Here is a 19,618-nt window from a genome sequence, read left to right on the forward strand (position 1 = left end):
AAACCACTAAGCAACTTATTCACTCCATTGTTATATCTTGCCTTGACTATTGTAACTCCCTCCTCATTGGCCTACCTAATTGCAGGCTATCCCCTCTTCAGTCTATCATGAATGCTGCTGCCAGACTCATCCACCTTACTAACTGTTCTGTATCTGCCACCCCTCTCTGCCAATCCCTCCACTGGCTTCCCATTGCCCAACGGATAGAATTCAAAACATTAACAATAACGTATAAAGCCATTTATAACTCTGCCCCAAATTACATCACCGATCTTGTCTCTAAATATCACCCAAACCGTACTCTCCGCTCCTCGCAAGACCTCCTACTCTCTAGCTCCCTTGTCTCCTCCTCCCATGCTTGTCTCCAGGACTTCTCCAGAGCTTCCCCCATCCTCAGAAACTCTCTACCCCAATTTATCAGACTACTCTGATCACTTTTAGGCGATCTCTGAAAAACTATCTATTCAGGGAAACCTATCCTGCCCTCAGCTAATAATGGAATCTTCTACTCTTCCAACCAGTCTATCCCCCACAGTTGCTACCTTTTGTACCACTAGCCCCTCCCTCTTAGATTGTAAGCCCTCCTATCCCTCTTGTATTGAACTGTATTGTTGCTGTATTGTCTCCCGTTATATTGTAAAGCGCTGAGCAAACTGTTGGCGCTATATAAATCCTGTATAATAATAATAATAAGCTAACAAGACAAAGGAATCAGTTGCATCCACATGACTCCACCACCATGTCCTTGTGGTGCTTCAGTGAAATCTTGTCATCTTCTTGCATCAACATTGACATTGCATTCATCTTTACTGGTATGCAGGAGGAACACTCAACTTTCTCTGAATCATACATCTTCACCAGACTCTAAAAAAGTGCAAAAAATTAGAAATTACAGATAAGTATAGCTTGGAATATATAAAGGACTCACTGTTTACATTGTATATATTTTACTTTATTCTATTACATAGCATAGTTTCAAATAAGGAGGAAGCCGTATGTATAGAAGACTGTGTGGCGTTTATGGGCCCAGAATTATAGGGGGCCTAAAGCCATCTGGATACCGAGTGATTTATATTGGGAGCAATAGAATTTGAAAAATACCTTTTGGATGAAATTATTGTGTAAAACATTTGAGCAATTGCTATTAAAAAAATATATTTTCCATGATTACAGGAATTGCCTTTGAGGATTAGAAAGACAGGGGGACCTTTAATGGTTTTGTTATGGGGCACAAGATAAAATTGCATAATTGCAATGTAATGTCCCTTTCAAAGTCACGCAGACAAACACTCACAAGGCCAGTAAACAGGCTGTAAACTGATTAGCCTATATGTTTGGATTGTTGATTGGAATCTGGACTATCTTGAAGAAACCCAGGCACAGCAATAAAAGTGATATCACATAGTTATTACCAGATTACAGTCACATTAACATACTGATCGGTAACACTTTGAGAAACGATGCTCTAAGATTTCACATCTAGCATGGCTCCCACTGTTGCCTCCATGGCCAGTGAGGAGAGAGAGCAGCTCCTCAAAGAATGTTTTTTACCTTAATGCAGAGTATGCATTAAGGTAAAAGACTTTCTCCTTTTACAACCACTTTAATTTAAGCATAGGTCTGAGGAAAAAAAACAATATGCATGTAGTACATCTCTGCAATACATGCAATGCAATACAGTTTCCCCAAAGCAAAGTATCTGTGGATCTGTCATAAAACCAGTGAGCTCCTAACTTCCTGTAGTGACCTGACAAGTCTGCATTTGCAGCACTGAAATTGCAAATTGCTGTTATCACCCCTGCCCAGATTTCCCATACTGGACAATGGAACAGTTTTGTTATGGAGATGAGAAGAGGAGGAGTTCTGTAGCCCAGTAATAGAGTACTGATCAGGGATGACAACCCTGTTTGGGATTTCAGTGTGAAGAGGCACTGTGGTGTCGGCTTAAACATGATGTTGAGAGCACACTGCATTTCTGGCAGATCAGAAAGTATGTTTCTGCATTTATTGCATTTTTTAAAGGATGAAACATGGGCAAATGTGCATGTATTGCAGAGATGTTCTGAATGTGTTTTTTGCAAGACATACACTTTAATATCTCTATTGGGTAAAACATGCCTAAATATTTTTCCACATTCTTTACTAAGTTAAATTAAATAGGTGCTTGTTAAATAATTACCTTTATGAATGCATGATTGGTTGCCTTTAAGGTCTCATTCAATGGAATTGGACATGCCCCCTCACATCTGTAAGCATTGTATATTCTTGGGTAGATGATTTGATTTCCCCATTCAAATCTTTCAAACTCTACCCACATATCTACCCGTCTGCAGAGGGGTACACCAGCTTCTACTTTTGACGGGAGGCCATTGATAATTAGGCTGTGTTGTGAAATGCGGTTTCTCCGGTGTCTCCTTAGACCAGTCAGCTTGGTTGTCTTTTCTCTCATGATGTACTTCGAAGACTGGACAGTCTTAATGAGACTGTGAAAGCCAAAATGGTTGGCAGAGGTCTTTTCCCGAGCAAACACAACTAGCATCACTTTTTCGGCAGAGATGTACATAGCAGACAATGGATCTGTATTCTGATGTTGAACTTGTCCATGCACCCTAGCATTACCAGATTCCGTGTGACATTCTGTAATTTCCTCTGCTGCTACATAATCAGGATTTAGCATTGACTCCCCATGGTGGATGGAGTATTGGACAATTCTGGTCAAGTTAAAAATCTTCCACGAGTTGCCTTTTGCAGCTGAAAGGTTTGACATGAATGACCCCATGATGAGCTTGTCATGACCATGCTTGGAATGGTATATCTCCACTGTGATATTGCCTGCCTTTTCGAAAGAAGGAAGAAGAACTCGGAGTTCCACTAGCTTGAGCTCGGTGTTGGTGGATATTGAAGACATATCAAACGACATCCTCCAAAGGTTTCTTGCTTCGCTGACACCTGGATTAAAGAAAGAAAGAGTTTAGACATCTACACCTGCAAATCATATCAGTTCCAAATAGTACTGAAAATATTTTTATAACTGGCATACAATTTTATTTCAAAACTACAAGAAACCATCAAAATTAGATACATTGACATCTGATACACAGAAAGACAGCTGAACTGACATAATTTGACTACACTTCTGAAGGATGTGTAAACCAGACTTTGAGGTTGATTTACTAAAGGTAAATGTACTGTGCACTGCAAGTGCACTTCAAGAGCACTGCAAGGGCAGTTGCTTTATATCCAAGGGGAAGCTCTGAGATGAGGTGAAGGTCTGCTGATTTCTTTCATCCAATCATTTGCAAGCAAAAATTCTTTCAGTGCACTTGCAATGCACAGACTATTTACCTTTAGTAAATCAACCCCTTGTGTCTCTTGCCTAATATTGCCCAAAATATCTTAGCTTCATTGCTTTTCCTATATCGTTTTTGAAAATGCCTGAAAAAAAGATTTAAAGTAGTTGCATTGTATAAATCATAGAAGAATAGTGATTACACAGTCTTATTATACTATTGAACAGTAACAGTATTATTAATGAGAATAGATATGGGACTTGGTACATTCTGTAAAATCTCCTGACTTGTGGCTATTCTTTTATTCCACAGTAGCAGGGATTGATTCCTACTCTCTGTATATGAAATCTACAACTTCTAAACCAGTTGGAAAAGGTTGTTGTATCATTACTAGCATATGGATATGATTTTGAAGACAGCTGGATCACACAATGTTAAGAGGTAAAAGACAGCTGTACTTGCAAAAAGTACAGTTATCCTTTTTGCCTACCCCCCCCCCCCCCAACCTAAAATACCCCATCTTCCCAAGGCCCCAGATACTTTCTACCTGAACTTGATGTTTGCAGCTTGAAGAAAATCTTTAGAGCTTCCAGGCAAATTCTTCTTTCTCCTGGCTGTGCCCGTGCAGCTGATCCTTGAAGACCTTTATGAGGCTATCCCCTGATATCCATCTTCTGTATCAGGAGACAACCCTCAAAAAAGTCTATGGGGAATGACAGCTCAGGCATGGCCAGGGGAAAGGATGAGTTCTCTAAAGATTGCTACAGGTTGCTGCTATCCGATTCAGGTAAGTATACAAAGATAAAAAAAGGTCTTTTAAAATAATCTAACATGGATATTGATAGTAAATCTATAAAATAAGAAACCTAAATAAAGAGCATGCAGTAAATGTTATATTGATTCAGTCCTTATTGATATTAAGAAAGCATACAACCTCTTTAAGACCCAATCGAATGAAATCTGGAAACAGCAAAAAGACAGGTAAGGATAAAGATAGACTGGGGTTTGACACTTTAGGCCCAATTATCAGGTTCATTAGAAGGATCTAATGGACTACAGGTTCAGTTTGCACTCTAAATTAATTTAAATGAGAATGCAGATATCCTTGTGAATGGCTAAATGTAATAATGATCATGTTCTTTGGCCACAGAGTTTTGCAAGCTTGTACTGTGCACTAAATGATAGTTCTTGTTACTCAAAAGATTGTAGTAAATCCAAAAGATTCAAATGTTTAAGCATTTGCTGGACAAACTGTCCAGGATGTTACATACCTTACTTGCACTCATTTGTAGTAAGTTAAATACACCCAGACTCCACAAAAAACATTTAGACAAATGTCAGAAGGATGTGTATTGAGCCGTCTGCATGCTTTTTTAATACAGGGCTGAAGCTGAATACACAAAATGTAATGACATAATGAGTGCTTAGCACCCAGAGTCTACATAGGGAAGTCTACCCATGAGCCATCCATCAATGCACTGAAGTAAATAAACAAATCACAAAAAAGGGCACTTAGACAACCTGATTACAGTATTTCCACTCTTAGATGGATAACATATGTAGTTTACTGTTTGCACATGAGAAATTATAGACAATTTAGCTTAGATAAGGGATCTTATCAAGAACTATGCCAATATAATAGTAATCACACACAATAATTACATGCAATAGATAGCCTGGAAACAGAAACCATCAATGGCAGATAAAAATGATTGGTCTAGATTGTCCATTTATACATAATTATCTTGCAAACCAGACAGCTTTAGCTCTGTTTTGGTAAAGGTCATCAGACAGCGTATAGAGAAACCAATGATTCCGTGATTTATCATTATTTCTTCAGATGCGGGATTTGCATTACACATATATTACATCATTAATGGTTGTTTCAGATGCCTCCCAAATGATCCAGACAACTGTCAGAGTTGCCAAAAGTCTGAACCTTACAGGCCGATCATACATCTTATATGACTATAAACTTGTTAAAAATCTTTTTCTTTTCTATAATCAAATCTGTACATAAGGACAGCCATATGGTGCCCAATATATGCAGATGAAGTGTCCAATTGCATGGCCTGCACAAATCAAACATTGGATATGCTTTCTGTTACTTAAAATTGTTAAGCATTCTGGAAATGCAAACAGACAGTCTGTCCCTGTGCACACATTAAAAATCAAAAAATTAAGCAAGGTATTGCACAGTAAAAATAATGACTTACTCTTGGCAGTGATGCTGAGAACCATGTCAGATTCCTGAAGGACACGATGTTCCAAGCCAGGAAAATAAGTACCATTTGCCATGAAGAGTGACTGATAAAGCTGCATCATATAGAATGGGTAATCGATTTTATGTGAGTGCTTTTTCCTATTTGATAAATCCTGTTCATCTGTATGCCTTTCCAGAGGGGTGGCAAGAACGGATGTAATAAGTGCAAGGCAGATGATACTGCTAAGTAGAACCATGTCTGCTGTGGACTTTTGCTTGTAGAAGAGTAGGTCTGAACTGAAGACTGAGGACATACTTTATATAGTACTGAAATGTATTCACTCCTATGGCTGTTCACACCTATGGCTGTTCACACCTAACCCATATTCATGTAAATAGACTGTACATTGTAAGACAGTTTAGTCTATGCCAGTGTCTGGATAATGTTTCCCAACTGTTATGTTAATGCCCAGTGTCTGAACTGTCTCACATGTTAGGTTCATTCAAGACCTGCTCAAGAATGAGATTTCATGGGTGTACCTGTAAACCAAAATATTCAAGAGCAAGAGCAAAGACTAATTTGCTACTAAAATGGACATTTGGGATAATCCATTAATTTCAGCCATACAAGTAGATAATTAGTTTCAGTTAACGCCTGATAAGTGTTTAGGAGTGTTCAGAATGAAGGTGGCCACAGACCTATGATATCCTGACTCTCCTATAATTCTTCTTTTCACATACAAACTCACACCTAAAGTCAGCCGTAGACAGACTGAAACTTGGCCAGTTCAGCAGAAACCAGCTGAATTGTGATCCATCTATGGGAAGGCTAGTTGTACTAAAGTTGATCTATCGATTGATATTGTAAAGCGCTGAGTAAACTGTTGGCGCTATATAAATCCTGTATTATAATAATAATAATAATCGATTGACTTCAGTACAACCACCCTATTAGGCTTTTTTCCTACCATCACTGTATTCTGTTGGCAGGGAAACCTCCTGCTGTCAGAATTTAATAGTGCAACCAGAAGGATTCCTCCATCAACACTGACTATGTTACTGCAGGAATCAAGTGATTTTCTTTCCTTCAACCCATGGTTGAAGGAAAGAAAATGTAATCGTTTCAGAGCATAGATATTTCTGTTGTCAGATTCAATGATCGGCAATCATTAAAGATTTTCAACTATGTCATTATTCCCCCCACAATCAGTAGGCCAGAGTTGACTGATGGTGCCTATAGACATGAGATTGTCATCCAGTCCAGTTAAATTGGTAAGATTGGAATAAAATCATCTTTTATATGCAGCCAGCTTAAGGAAACCATAAATATAAATGAGTATTGTGGATCAGTGGGTTTAGTATATGGATGATTGCTCTCATTGGCTGGGGTTGGATATTGTCACTATTATTTCTCCAGTGTAAAGCCTAGTACACACGATCAGAAAACCGGATTAAAAATACAGCTTTCAAAGTGAACTTACGATAAACTAATCATTAGTACACAGCTTTTGTCCAAAATTATTTGAAGGGACAAACACGTAAAATGGTTTCATGCAATTTTCATTTAATCAGTACAGTATTCGTCTGAAAAAAAATCGGAAGAGTTCAACCTCACATGCTCAGAAACAAAAGAATACATTACAATACATTACAACACATTACATGACTTCTGAAGTTGTATTCTGTTGTACAAAAGTTTTTGCAACTTTAGTAACCTCTTCATTTTCAATATGAGACTAGCATGCAGAAAAAATGGACGATCATTCATCTAATATTCTCATCCTGTGTACCAGGCTTAACACATGACAACCATGCTTGGGTAATAAAAGTGCTTTCACTTAGTGATCACTTTATATAGTTGCTTAGTGAGTATATCATGGCCACTTTTTCCAGCTAACATCTTAGGTGTAGAGTGTAAACCTATTAGCCCCTACTTGCTGATAATAAAGAGGTGAGCCACCTTCTTCAAGAAAACGAATAGATAGATTGCCCCTCAAGCACTCTTCAGTGGAGGTGAATGAGCACCAGTTGATCTTGTAATTTCTCACAACTAGATTTTCCATGGCCTGTTATAAATCTCTACACCTATGTAAAGCATGTTTTACAGAAAGGAAGAAAAAGTAATGTTTATAAGTTCCATATAAACCAGGCAGTTTAGTTCGTACTATGTTGGTTACTGTCGCCTTACTGAGTAATATTATTTATTTAATACAGGTACTTGTATAGCGCTGTCAATTTATGCTGTGCTTTACACATATATTATACATTCTCATCAGTCCCTAACCCTCTAGGGGCATACAATCTAAGGTCTCTAGCTCACATTTATACATGCACATACTAGGGCCAATTTAGACAGGAGCCAAATAACAGCCTCCCAGCATGTCTTTGGAGTGTGGAAGGAAACCAGAGTACCTGGAGGAAACCCACACAGGCACAGGGAGAACATGCAAACTCCAGGCAGGTGGTGCCGTGGTTGGGATTTGAACCAACGACCCTAGTACTGCCAGGCAGAAGTGGTAACCATTTAGCCACTGTGCTGCCCCAATATGTGGAAACTATCATTGCTGACTCTCACTTAGGCAAAGTAGTTACTGCGCTCAACCGTATTCCCAATTAGGGTAAATGAGAGAAGCGGGTGCTTTGAACCATTCCCCTGTAGGCTGAACAGTATCAGTAAAAATCCAAAAAGGTTGGCATACAGCAAGATCATGTAAACATAAAAAGATGGTTTATTCAGACATATGGTGAAAATCCATACGAACAAACTCACTTATGCATTTCAGCCTATGAGTCTTATGGCAGGTACACATGATCAGAAAATCGTATGACAGATCGTCTGTCTTTTTTCGTTTGCAAGCCTCAAATTGCAAATGGAGATGTTACTAACAATATGAATTTTTGATACTAAATATGATACTAAAATCACTTCCAGCATGTGTAACCACGTTGTAGCTTCTGAGGGGAAATTATGTAATACGTGTGTGACCCCTCTAGCCACGCCTTCAGTGTCTTTGTTCATAGTGTTGTGGATATTTCATGTACAGACATGTTTCTTCAGTCGTCCTTCCCGTTTATTCTTTAACTTTGGCAGAAATGGAGGATTCCAGCCTGCTAATAGCTATACTATTTCAGGTTTCCGATAGCTATCTGTTTATCAATGCGTATACACAATTTTAAAACACATAACTCTGCCCCTAAATTTCACACCACAGGGGAGTTACATTTAATGGAATGTTACAGCATCTAAAGGAGAATCATCATAAAAAAGATTTAATAGAGAGAGAGCTATGGATAGCATTTGTGTATAATAAACAATTCATCTTTGATTACTTTGATTGACATTAATTACTTGGGATATTGTCAATTTCAATTCAAGATAAAAAAAATCAAAAGAGGAATGGTAAAGAAAAGGTTCACACACCATTATTTTATTTATTTTATTTCTTATTTTTATTTAATGTATTTATTTCATGTACTTTTATAGCACCGTCAATTTACACAGCGCTTTACATATATATATTGTACATTCACATCAGTTTTTAAAAATAAGTTAACATCTCACCCATAATTTAAAACCATGGGGTATTGTTGTTCCCAATTCAAAGATTCAGCATACTGTACCTATCTTTCTAATAACTTGCAATGTACAGTATATTACCTCCTCCAATAGGTTTACTCATCATCTCCACTCCATGAAACAGAGAGGTAGATATATCACCCTCTTGAGTGTCTCTAAAGTGTCTGGATACACCCAAAAAATATTTGGTTTTCTTACTAATGGCATAGCAAAAATGTTCACTTATTCAGACCCTGAGGGGACAAATAGTGCTGCCTACGTATATATTGAATTGTACATACGGAACATTGAATCATATACACATTTTATAAATTGATGAATGGGGAATGTTCCACCTGAGGATAACGACTTGTCTTCCTTAGTATTGCTATGTACCAGACAATATCTACAAGTGTTTGCTCTACATTTAACAGACCGTACAGTAAACAACCAGGTTTTATTTATAGTGGAGTGAGATTAAAGAAGATACGTTTTTTTCTGTAATCTGTACAATGTCTCTATATTCCACTGAACAGGTGGTGACAAATGTTACTCATTTATTTTTAATTCTATACTTTTTAGTGTGCTGTTTGTTACTCTTATTTCTACAATCTATGCTCAAGTCTAAAAGACTTTCCCTAGATCTATCAGTGGCTATGCAAAGACCTCTCTGTATAAGTGCATTGGAATATCTTCTTTTGCAGGCCATAGACGGGCCGTTTATCGACCGATAAACAAAAAATTGGTTGTTGCTGATGCTGCCACCATTTTCCAGCATGACCAATAAAAATAAACGAGAAGATCTGCGAAAAATGGCCGACGGGCTGGCCCCACTAACAGCGTGAATATCGGCCGATTTTTCATGCGGACGAAAATTTGGCCGATAAACGACCTGTCTATGGCCTGTATTTGTCTATGTCTCTCACGTATAACATCACACTGCAGAGAATGCAGTTTCATTTGAGCAATTTCTCCTCACACAGAGAAACTCCCCCCCAGGAATAGCTCTAATTATTATTATTAATATTATTATACAGCATTTATAAAGCGCCAATAGTTCGCTCAGCGCTGTACATTACAAAGGGGGACAGAACATGTGACAGAACAATACCAATACAATGCAAAACATGAGGGGATCGAGGGCCCTGCTCTTTCAAGCTTACAATCTAGGATTGTTTGAACAGGATGAACGCTCACCACCTGCAGCTGCACTGATGGGCACTGATAGGCTGCACTGATGGACACTGACAGGTGGCACTGATGGGCACTGATGAGGAGGCACTGGTAGGTGGCACTGATGGGCACTGACAGGCATCACTGATGGGCACTGAAAGGCAGCACTCATATATGACACTGATAGGCGGCACTGATTGGTGGCACTGACTGGCACTGATAGGCGGCACTGACTGGCACTGTTAGGTGGCACTGACTGGCACTGTTAGGCGGCACTGATAGGCATCATTGACGGGCACGGATAGGCGGCACTGATGCACACTGATAGGCGGCACTGACTGGCACTTATAGGCGGCACTGATAGGTGGCACTGATTGGCAGCACTGATAGGTGGCACTGACTGGCATTGATAGGTGGCACTGACTGGCACTGATGGGTGACACTGAAAGACAGCTCAGATGGGCACTGATCTGTGGCATTAATGTGGCACTGATGGGCACTGGCAGGTGGCATGGATGAACGCTGAGAGCTGGCACTGATAGACACTGACAAGTGGTGCTGCTGGGGCTACACAGATCATCAGGGCACACTGATCATCAGTGCTCTGATGATCAGTGCACATGTCCCCTCTCAGGAATGCAGAATACCAGCTCTCCTCTCCTCTCCTCTGTCAGCGTGACAGCTCGTGGGGAGAGAAATTCCGATAACCGGTATTTCCCTGTTTACATGTGATCAGCTGTGATTGGACACAGCTGATCACATGACTGAGCCGACATCTTCGGCTCTTTCCGTGGATTGGTGATCCACTGTGTCCGAGGGACACAGCGCACCGCCGATCGCCGCACTGCGTGCTCCCGGAGCCGCGCATGCGCAGTTAGAATGGGAGGACATCATATGACGTCCTCCCAGAACGAGAGAACCGCCTTGCGTCCGTCATTTTACTATATGGCGGGCAGGAGGCGGTTAATACCAGAGAGGATTTTGCTCACTTTAGAAACCGCAGCTTGGCATTGCATGCCATTATCAAGCTTGTGATCTACCAGATCCCCCAGATCCTTCTCCACCATTGATTCCCCCAGTTGTACCCCCCCCTCCCACCCCATTCATAACAGCTCTGCTTCTTTTCCTAGTGAGCTGTGATTGGCCCACAGCTGTCACATGATACATGGGGCCAATCACAGTACCCTGTACCATGTGACCAGATCCAGCCAATCACAGATCACTATCTTGAGCTGTCAAAAAGTTAATGAATGGGTTAGTTTCATGACAGCAAGCTGTAAATTGCAGGAGAAATTATCATTATTTCTCCTGCAAAGCAAAGTGTAAAAAAAATCCCTGATCACCCCCTCACAGTAGTACAATGTTACTATGGTAACACTGTACTATTCTGCTAAAAGTATAAAAGCACCCTCGCCCCCCTACACGTGCACCTGCGTGCACAAGTTTAGACCCTGTGCCAGTATGTAAACAGCGGTTGCACCATGCATGTGAAGTATCGCCGTGACCGTCAGATCAAGGGCAGTAATTCTAGTACTAGACCTCCTGTATAAATATAAATTAGTGACCCGTAAAGGCTTTTAAAGCATTGCCTATGGATATTAATAATATATGTATTTTGTTGCCATTGCACAGCCATGCGCAATTTTAAAGCATTTCATGTTTGGTATCTATTTACTCGGCGTAACATTATCTTTTATATGTTATCAAACAATTGGGCAATATATTGTGTTTTTGTGCATTAAAATTCTAAAAAGTGTATTTTTCCCAAAAGATTTGCGTTTGAAAAATTGCTACACAAATACTGTCTGACATAAAAAATTTCAACACCCACTGTTTAATTTTCTAGGGCCTCTGCTTTAAAAAATATATAATGCTTGGGGGTTCAAAGTCATTTTCTAGCAAAAAACACCGTTTTTTTAACAAAAAGTGAACAAAAAGTGCCAGAAGAGACTTGGTCTGCAAGTTGGGTGATGTGTGGCATAAGCTTCTAATGTTGGCTCTGAATTGCCAGGATAGTAGAAGCCCCCCCCCCCTCCAAATGACCCCTTTTTGGAAAGTAGACACTCCAAGGTATTTGCTAAGAAGAAAGAAAACAAAAATGTGTTTCTTCTTTTCTTTTTTTCTTTTTCAAAAAAACTGTGACAAAAATGATATCTGTGAAATACTCACCATGCCTCCTATCAAATTCCTTGGAGTGTCTACTTTCCAAAAAGGGGTAATTGAGAGGGGGGGGTTGTTTGTACTGTCCTGGCATTTTAGGGCCTCTGAAACTGTGAAAGGTAGTGGGGAAGTGATATGAGGGAATATGCCCTTTGAAAGCCTGGAGGTGGTCATTGGATTTTGGCTGCCAAAAAGCCTCTCACATGTGGTATTCCCATACTCGGAAGAAGTAGAAGAATGCGTTTTGGGGTGTTATTTCAAATTTTTTTTTACCAAAGACATGTAACAGAATACATTTTGGCCTAAATTTATGACTAAATTTGAGTTTATTGGATATTATTTATAACCAAAAGTGAAAAATATAATTTTTGTTCAAAATTTTCAGTCTTTTTTTGTTTATAGCGCAAAAAGTTAAAACTGCAGAGGTGATCAAATACCACCAAAAGAAAGCTCTATTTGTATGAAAAAAGGGCATACATTTTGTTTGGATGCAGCATTGCATGACTGTGCAATTACCAGTTGAAGTAGCGCAGTGCAGAACAGCAAAAAATGGCCTGGTCATGAAGGGGGAGGGGGGTAAATCTTCCGGAGGGCAAGTGGTTAAAATCACAGAGAATGACAGAGAGGGAAGACTGCACAACGCTGTCACCGCTGCCGATCCATGCTCTCAAACAATGTGTGTCACTTCCGGTTCCAAAGATCGTCACTTCCGGTTTTCACTCAACCAATCATTGACGCGTTTCATCACATCTGGACTTATTCATAGGGAGTCTAAATCCCTATGAATAAGTCCGGATGTGCCGAAACGCATCAGAGATTGGTTGAGCGAAATAGAAATAAACTCTCCTGCACTCTGAGACCCAAAAAAGGTGGATAGATGGAACCAGAACTTGAAAAAATTCAACCACCTGTGCATATGGGGTTGTGCAGCTCCAAACAAGGCTGGGGAAGCCCGAACAATACTGTGAACCAAAAACAAAAAAGAAGCGCACCAACCTTGCGCATTACCTCAGTAGACCAAATTTTTATTGAATACAAAAATATACTCACAAACAATGAAGTATTTCAAGCATGTCAGTTCTCAAAGGAACTAGGGAATGGTAAGACCTGCGTGAGTCCCATCATAGGGGTGGACACTCAGGGAACAGCTGACGCATTTCGAAGGATGTTCAAAGGAACATATTTCGAAACGCGTCAGCTGTTCCCTGAGCGAAAACTGGAAGTGACGATCTTTGGAACCGGAAGTGGCGCGCATTGTTTGAGAGCGTGGATCAGCAGCGGTGAGAGCGTTGTGCGGTCTTCCCTCTCTGACATTACCTTCACTGCATGTCAAGAGATATATCTTTGGGCTTATCTTGAATTTTGTTCTTGTAAGTGAGTTTATTTGAGCAGAGATTAAAGAGTTTTAAAGGATACTACACTATGTTGGGTCTCTATTTTCTCTCTTTCGCTTAATATGGAGAAATACCTCCAAGAAATTTAGGTCTGGAGTGTTGGAGCCATTCTGGGGAGATTATTGTGGAAAGTCTGGTAGTGAGGCTGTTTATTTGAAGTGTTGGAATCATTCTGGAAGGAATTGATGCATATGAGTGAATATCCTGATCTGGAGAAATATATGTTTAAACAAAAGTGCATTTTGCCAACCATGAGAGTGGGAGGCAGATAAAGCTGGTGAGTGCACTCCTTAAGGGGGAGCACAGCACAGTTTTGAAGATTTTTTACAGTCGTTGTGGTGATTTTATTTTGCGTTATTCAATTCACATGATGGATATAATGAGGACTTTTTTGATGGACTCTTGTGTTTATTCATTTTTTATTATATGATGGTTCATTATATAATTTATATAATTAATTTGTATGGTTATAGAGCACTGTATATTTTGGGATTTTCAAAATATTTATTTGGTCACAATTATTTATAGAAGAAAACATCAGCTTTATATCACATTATTCATTTATGATTATTATATTATATTTTTTTACACTATTAGGAGCGCAGTTTATGTTCAGATAGTGGACTATACATACATACCAGCACCGCATGTATATATTTTCCACTCAAGGATATACCATTTGATACACATATATGCGTCCTCTCTGTGGTTGGGCTTTAACGCAAAGAGGGCGCATATATATTTCCCAAATTTAAACATTTCTGTGCTGAGAGTGCACGCCCTGCATGCTCCCGATACAGTTGCTGGCGGGTACTGGAAAGCTCCCGATACCTACTTGCGATCGGGTGCTTTCTGATCATTTGATCGCTGTGACTGCCGATCACAGCGGTCGCATGATTGCAATGTCCACCTGTGCCTGCCAGCATTTAGAACTTCTTAAATTGGCCAAGTGGCGGCAGTGGGAAGGGGTTAAAATGTATGTAAAGCTCAAAATTATTTTCTAGATTTTAGGCCGGAGTGGTGAAGGTAAAATATCTATCACCCTTCTCTATTTGTCCTGGAAGCCATTGGCACAGAGACTAAAAGTGAAGGAAAATCCAAAATGTTGAGTTATTACCAGAACATAAATAGAGGGGAATCTTTCAATTGGGACACATCAATGACATCAAAGAGGACGTTTCCATGTGAGACAGCAAGTGAAGGAAAAACTCCCCAATGAGATACACATGGCAAAAAACAGGTTTTAATTCCTCCTTAGTTATTTCAAAATCAAAAAATATTTGGCTTTAAATCTTCTTCAAAACCTCTCTGTGAGTGGGCCAGATCTTGCACTGCTCTATGTAGAAGAGCGAAGTACTGCCATTGTCACACTCAAGTGAGACTCCTGGTGGGTCCCCCTGTTTCACTCAGCTGCTTAAGGACAGGCTCCTGACCCAACATTTTGGAGGTTTTATTTCGGCTCATTATTACTTTTTTAATGCATACTAAGTATTTACAAAGATGGTAACTGTTTTAGACATTGTAGAAAACTAAAAATCATACAATTCCAAACAAATTGTCACCAAAAATAAATAAGTGAACCAAAAAGCTGAATTACAGATAATTTTGAAATTATATTCAAATTAAAACATATTTAGGGAAAAATATTGCTGAAGAGGCAACAGTCAGGATATGATGTACATCTGTACTACATGTACAGATATAATCATCTTTGTGACCACTTGAATTCTGAATTGATACCATCAGGTGGAACAGTAGTTTTTACATTTTGTTGTCTCCCAGCTCGCTAAAATGCTTTTTCATTGAAAAAGAAAAGCAGAGACCTGAATTGTTCATTCATTGTTGTCTGAAATAATACCTGATTCAATGCAATAGCTATTTCATGGTCATTGGAAATCAATATTCAGTCAACACAATACCTTAAGACACCTTTTGAGAAGGATTTTGTATGTTAATTTCCCAGACCCTGGCCATGAGTTATGTGCCTTCAGACAAAACAGAAACTGCTTGGCCAGTTGTCAAAACATGGGAGTTGTTTACTGTAGCCTCCTGGAATCCATTTTAAGAGAGAGCTCAGACGCAATACACAACCTCAGTGAGATAATGAGTATTTAATAACCAGACTAGTGGAGAGCAACTGTTCATGTATATAATTTAAACTATGAATTATGTTATCCATTTATAATAGTTACTTGTGCTATACATTTGTTTGATTATAGATTAAATGCATTTATTTTTTCCTATTTATTTATTTACTTACTCTATACTCTGAACCTTTGTTCTCAACCTTAATAGTAAATGAGAGTTCAGTTCTGTTGTACATATTGCAGTCACAATTAATTAATTTATACTCCTCCGAAGCTAACAGGCCTGGCAGGATATGTATATTATATATTGTGCCATGGTTGTCACATCTGCACAATTTTGTTAAATAACACACAGTACAGGATTTTGGCTCAAGAGGAAGATTTCTACTTCACATTTCTGTCAAATTTCCACTTGTGCATCTAGACAATTTTTTTGGGGAGGTTCATCAAGAGATTTGACTTACATTCTTCAAATTGTCAAAGAATATCCAGTGATTATTCTTTATCAAAATGGTTATAAATCAAGAGGAAGATACTGTATCTGGTGAACATTTTATGTAACTAGAGCAATTTTAGGCTAATTGGCATTTCTTTCATTTATTTACACAGTGAATATTCCCAGGTCACACTATGAATTGCACAGAAGCGCACTGCTCATTCCTGTGCGATTCACATAATATTTATTGCTGTGCAATTTGAGCCCATTCATTTTGAATGGGTTCAAATTGCACTGCTTTGCATCAAAAGTAGTGCATGCACTACATTTTTCGAGTTACAATATTTTATTAGGTAGTAATAAGGGGGAAGTAAGAGATGAGAGGGAGGAACTGGTGGTTCTGAGGACTTTACTGGTGACAATCCTGGGAGTTACAATTGATGGCAGAATTAAAAAACGAATTAGAGTTCTAGGAGAGTTGTGTCGAAGTCGGGGGGCAAATATCTGTCAATCCAGGTTCTGCCAGACCTTGTTATATTGTCTCACCCTATCCTGCAGTGTTACCTAAATCTTTGCGTGTGGTTTGCATGTGCAGTGAGTCTATTTTTGGTAGAAATAGTGTAAAACACCAGCCTCTTCCAAGATTTGGCAATTTTCTGGTTTGCAGCTGTTGCGAAGTAAAAGAGTAGAAATTGGTTCCTGGTCAGCTCTGAAGGGACAATGTTTATTGGGTGGGATAGATATGTAGAATAGGTGAGATAAGGTAGAAAAGATGTCACCCCAAAAGGACCATATTAGGGGACAGGTCCACCATGTATATAGATATGTACCAAGCTCGCCATAGTCCCGAAAACAGCTGACAGGTATCCTGGGACACACTTTGCCATTCTTTGTGGCACCAAGTATCTCCTCGATAGCCCCTTTTAAGCTATTTCCAATGCTGCATTATTTTGGGAAACATTGTGAGTTGCCTGCTAGATGTCTAACTAGTCTTCAGACGTAAGGTCTAAAGATAGATCTTATGTCCATTTGGTCACATAACTTGGGGGGGGGGCGCGGCCTAGGGGTAGAGAATAAGGTTGTGTAAAGATTAGAGATCACATCCTTTGCATGGGGATCTGATGCGCATGATCGTTTGTACAAGGACATAATGCTAAGATCAGTATAGGATTAAAGTTTAGTTGTATAAAAGTGTTTAATCTAAAGATACCAGATGATCTCTGAGCCAGGAAGTTTATGGTGGCTCTGTAAGCTTGGGAAGGATTTGAACCCCTAGCATGGAACCAGATGATGTAATGGGGTTAGTCGTAAGTGTGTCCAGTGATGGAATTTAGAGGGTGAGGTCAATGTGGGGTAAAAATTCAGATTGTGAAGGAAGGACAGCAGTGGGGTGTGAGGAGATTACGTTTGCTTTATGGTTCAGTTTCTCCCAGATTAGTAGGTAATAGCAAGTAAGGGGATTAAGAGAGTGTCCTCTGTTTTGTGGCATAAGCCAGAGTAGTTTATCTAGAGTGGAGTTCAGTGTCTAATGCCAAAGGGGGGTTTCTTGGGTAGCATGATATTTAGTAAAATGCGGAATGCCTAGTCCCATTTGTTTAGACAGCAGTAGCATGGACCAAGAAAGACAAGGCTGGGTAGCTCCCCAAACGAAGTGGGTGACCTTATGCTGCAAGACAGATATCGGCAAAACACAAAATAGATAAAGGATATTTAGAAGTAAAGTCATCTTAACCATGGATAGTCTACCCAACCAAGATAGTGGAAGAGTTAACTATTTGGACATTAGATTGGACAGGTAAGCCAACATTGGGGGGTAATTTTCCCTAAATAAAGAAGCAGGATGACTAGTGAGGTGCACTCCTAAATATTTCAGAGAATGAGAGGACCATTGAAAGGGGAAGGATGCCTGCAAGGTATGGCATTTGTCTGCTGATAGTGTAACATTTAGGGCTCTAGATTTACTCTGATTAATCTCTAGGCCTGAGATACGAGTGAATCAGTCATGAAGAGAGAATAGGTTTGTGGTAGCAATGAGTGGTGATGTAACGAACAATAAAGCGTCATCAGCGAACCCACAGAGTTTATGGGGTCAATCCCTCGAACTCTCGGGTCATTACTTATGAGATGTGCAAGGGGTTCAGTAACCAATGTGAATAAGAAGGGAAAGAGAGGACATCCCTGTCCGATTCCCCTCGCTATTAAAAAAAAAGCAATGTTTTAACCAAAATTTCCGTCTGGCCGTTGTATATAAACGGCCAGAGGGTAGCAGTGCAGGGGGGGGTGGCCGTCTAAAAACGGCCTCCACGCCCCCTGCTTGTGCGCGAAGCACCTCGATCCAGTGCCTGCTGTGTCCTCCGATCGTTGTACGGGACCTCTGTGCGAGGTCCTGATCATGTGATCACTGATTGGCCAATCAGTGATCACATGCAGAGTAGTAAGCAAGATCTCACTTCTGATATCATTGCTTACTATGTGTGAAATCTGTGAATGATCACAGAGGTCACATGGTACAAGAATAGTCACAACAGCCTTGTACCATGTGACAAGCTGTGACCAATCACAGCTCTCACAGTATTTCTCAATGGCTGAAAGAATGTAGCCAGAGAGAAGGAGAAATGATTGCTTTTACAGCCTTTATGGGTGTAAAAGCAATCAGTGTAAGAAAAAAAAAAATCTTCATTACCCCCCACAAGTAGTACAGTGTCACCAATCATGATATTAAAAAAAAAATAATGTAAAAACATTTTTTTTTTAATTATAATTTTTGGTTATAAACTAATTGGAGTTATTTTTTTTTTACTAAAAAGATAACTGAATACATTTTGGCCAAGATTTATGATGACATTTTATTCATTTGCAAAATTTTATAAGAAAAACACTTTTTTTTCAAAATTTTTGGACTTTTTCATTATTTTTCATTATATAGCAAAAAAAAAAAAAAATCCCAGTGGTGAATAAATACCACCAAAAGGAAGCTTTATCTGTCTCAAAGAAATGCTAAAATATTGATATGGGTACAGTGTTGCATGACCGCGCAATTGTCATTCAAAGTGTGATAGCTCTGAAAATGGGCCTGGACAGGAAGGGGGTAAAAGTGTCCGGACTTGAAGTGGTTAAAGCCGCCATATCGGAAGTGAACTGTGGGATTCTCGTACATCACAAAAACCCATTGCAAAAAGTTTGGGCAGAAGCCCCAGTGGAACAATATATGTCACAAATATGGCCAAGTCTAATACTTTTCATATATCTACTGAAAAGACGTAGGCAGGGATACGGCATGAGTGCAGTATATGGAGTAGTGACATCATTCTATGTGTAT

The 19,618-nt window shown here is 39.4% G+C and overlaps 1 protein-coding gene across 1 annotated transcript; it reads right to left on the reverse strand.

Annotated features, from left to right (window-relative positions):
* Positions 1 to 711: 711 nt before the first annotated feature.
* Positions 712 to 5,615, reverse strand: LOC149436954 (nodal homolog 2-A-like). Its single transcript, XM_089661339.1, has 3 exons — positions 5,507 to 5,615; positions 2,180 to 2,949; positions 712 to 864 (listed from the first exon to the last, which is right to left on the reverse strand). Exons 1-3 carry the CDS (start codon positions 5,613 to 5,615, stop codon positions 712 to 714), a joined length of 1,032 nt encoding a protein of 343 aa, XP_089517465.1.
* Positions 5,616 to 19,618: the final 14,003 nt, after the last annotated feature.

Source organism: Staurois parvus, unplaced genomic scaffold (assembly GCF_062004578.1).
Source record: "Staurois parvus isolate SC_StPar_1 unplaced genomic scaffold, SC_StPar_1.0 ptg001328l, whole genome shotgun sequence".
NCBI classification, from domain to species: Eukaryota; Metazoa; Chordata; class Amphibia; order Anura; family Ranidae; genus Staurois; species Staurois parvus.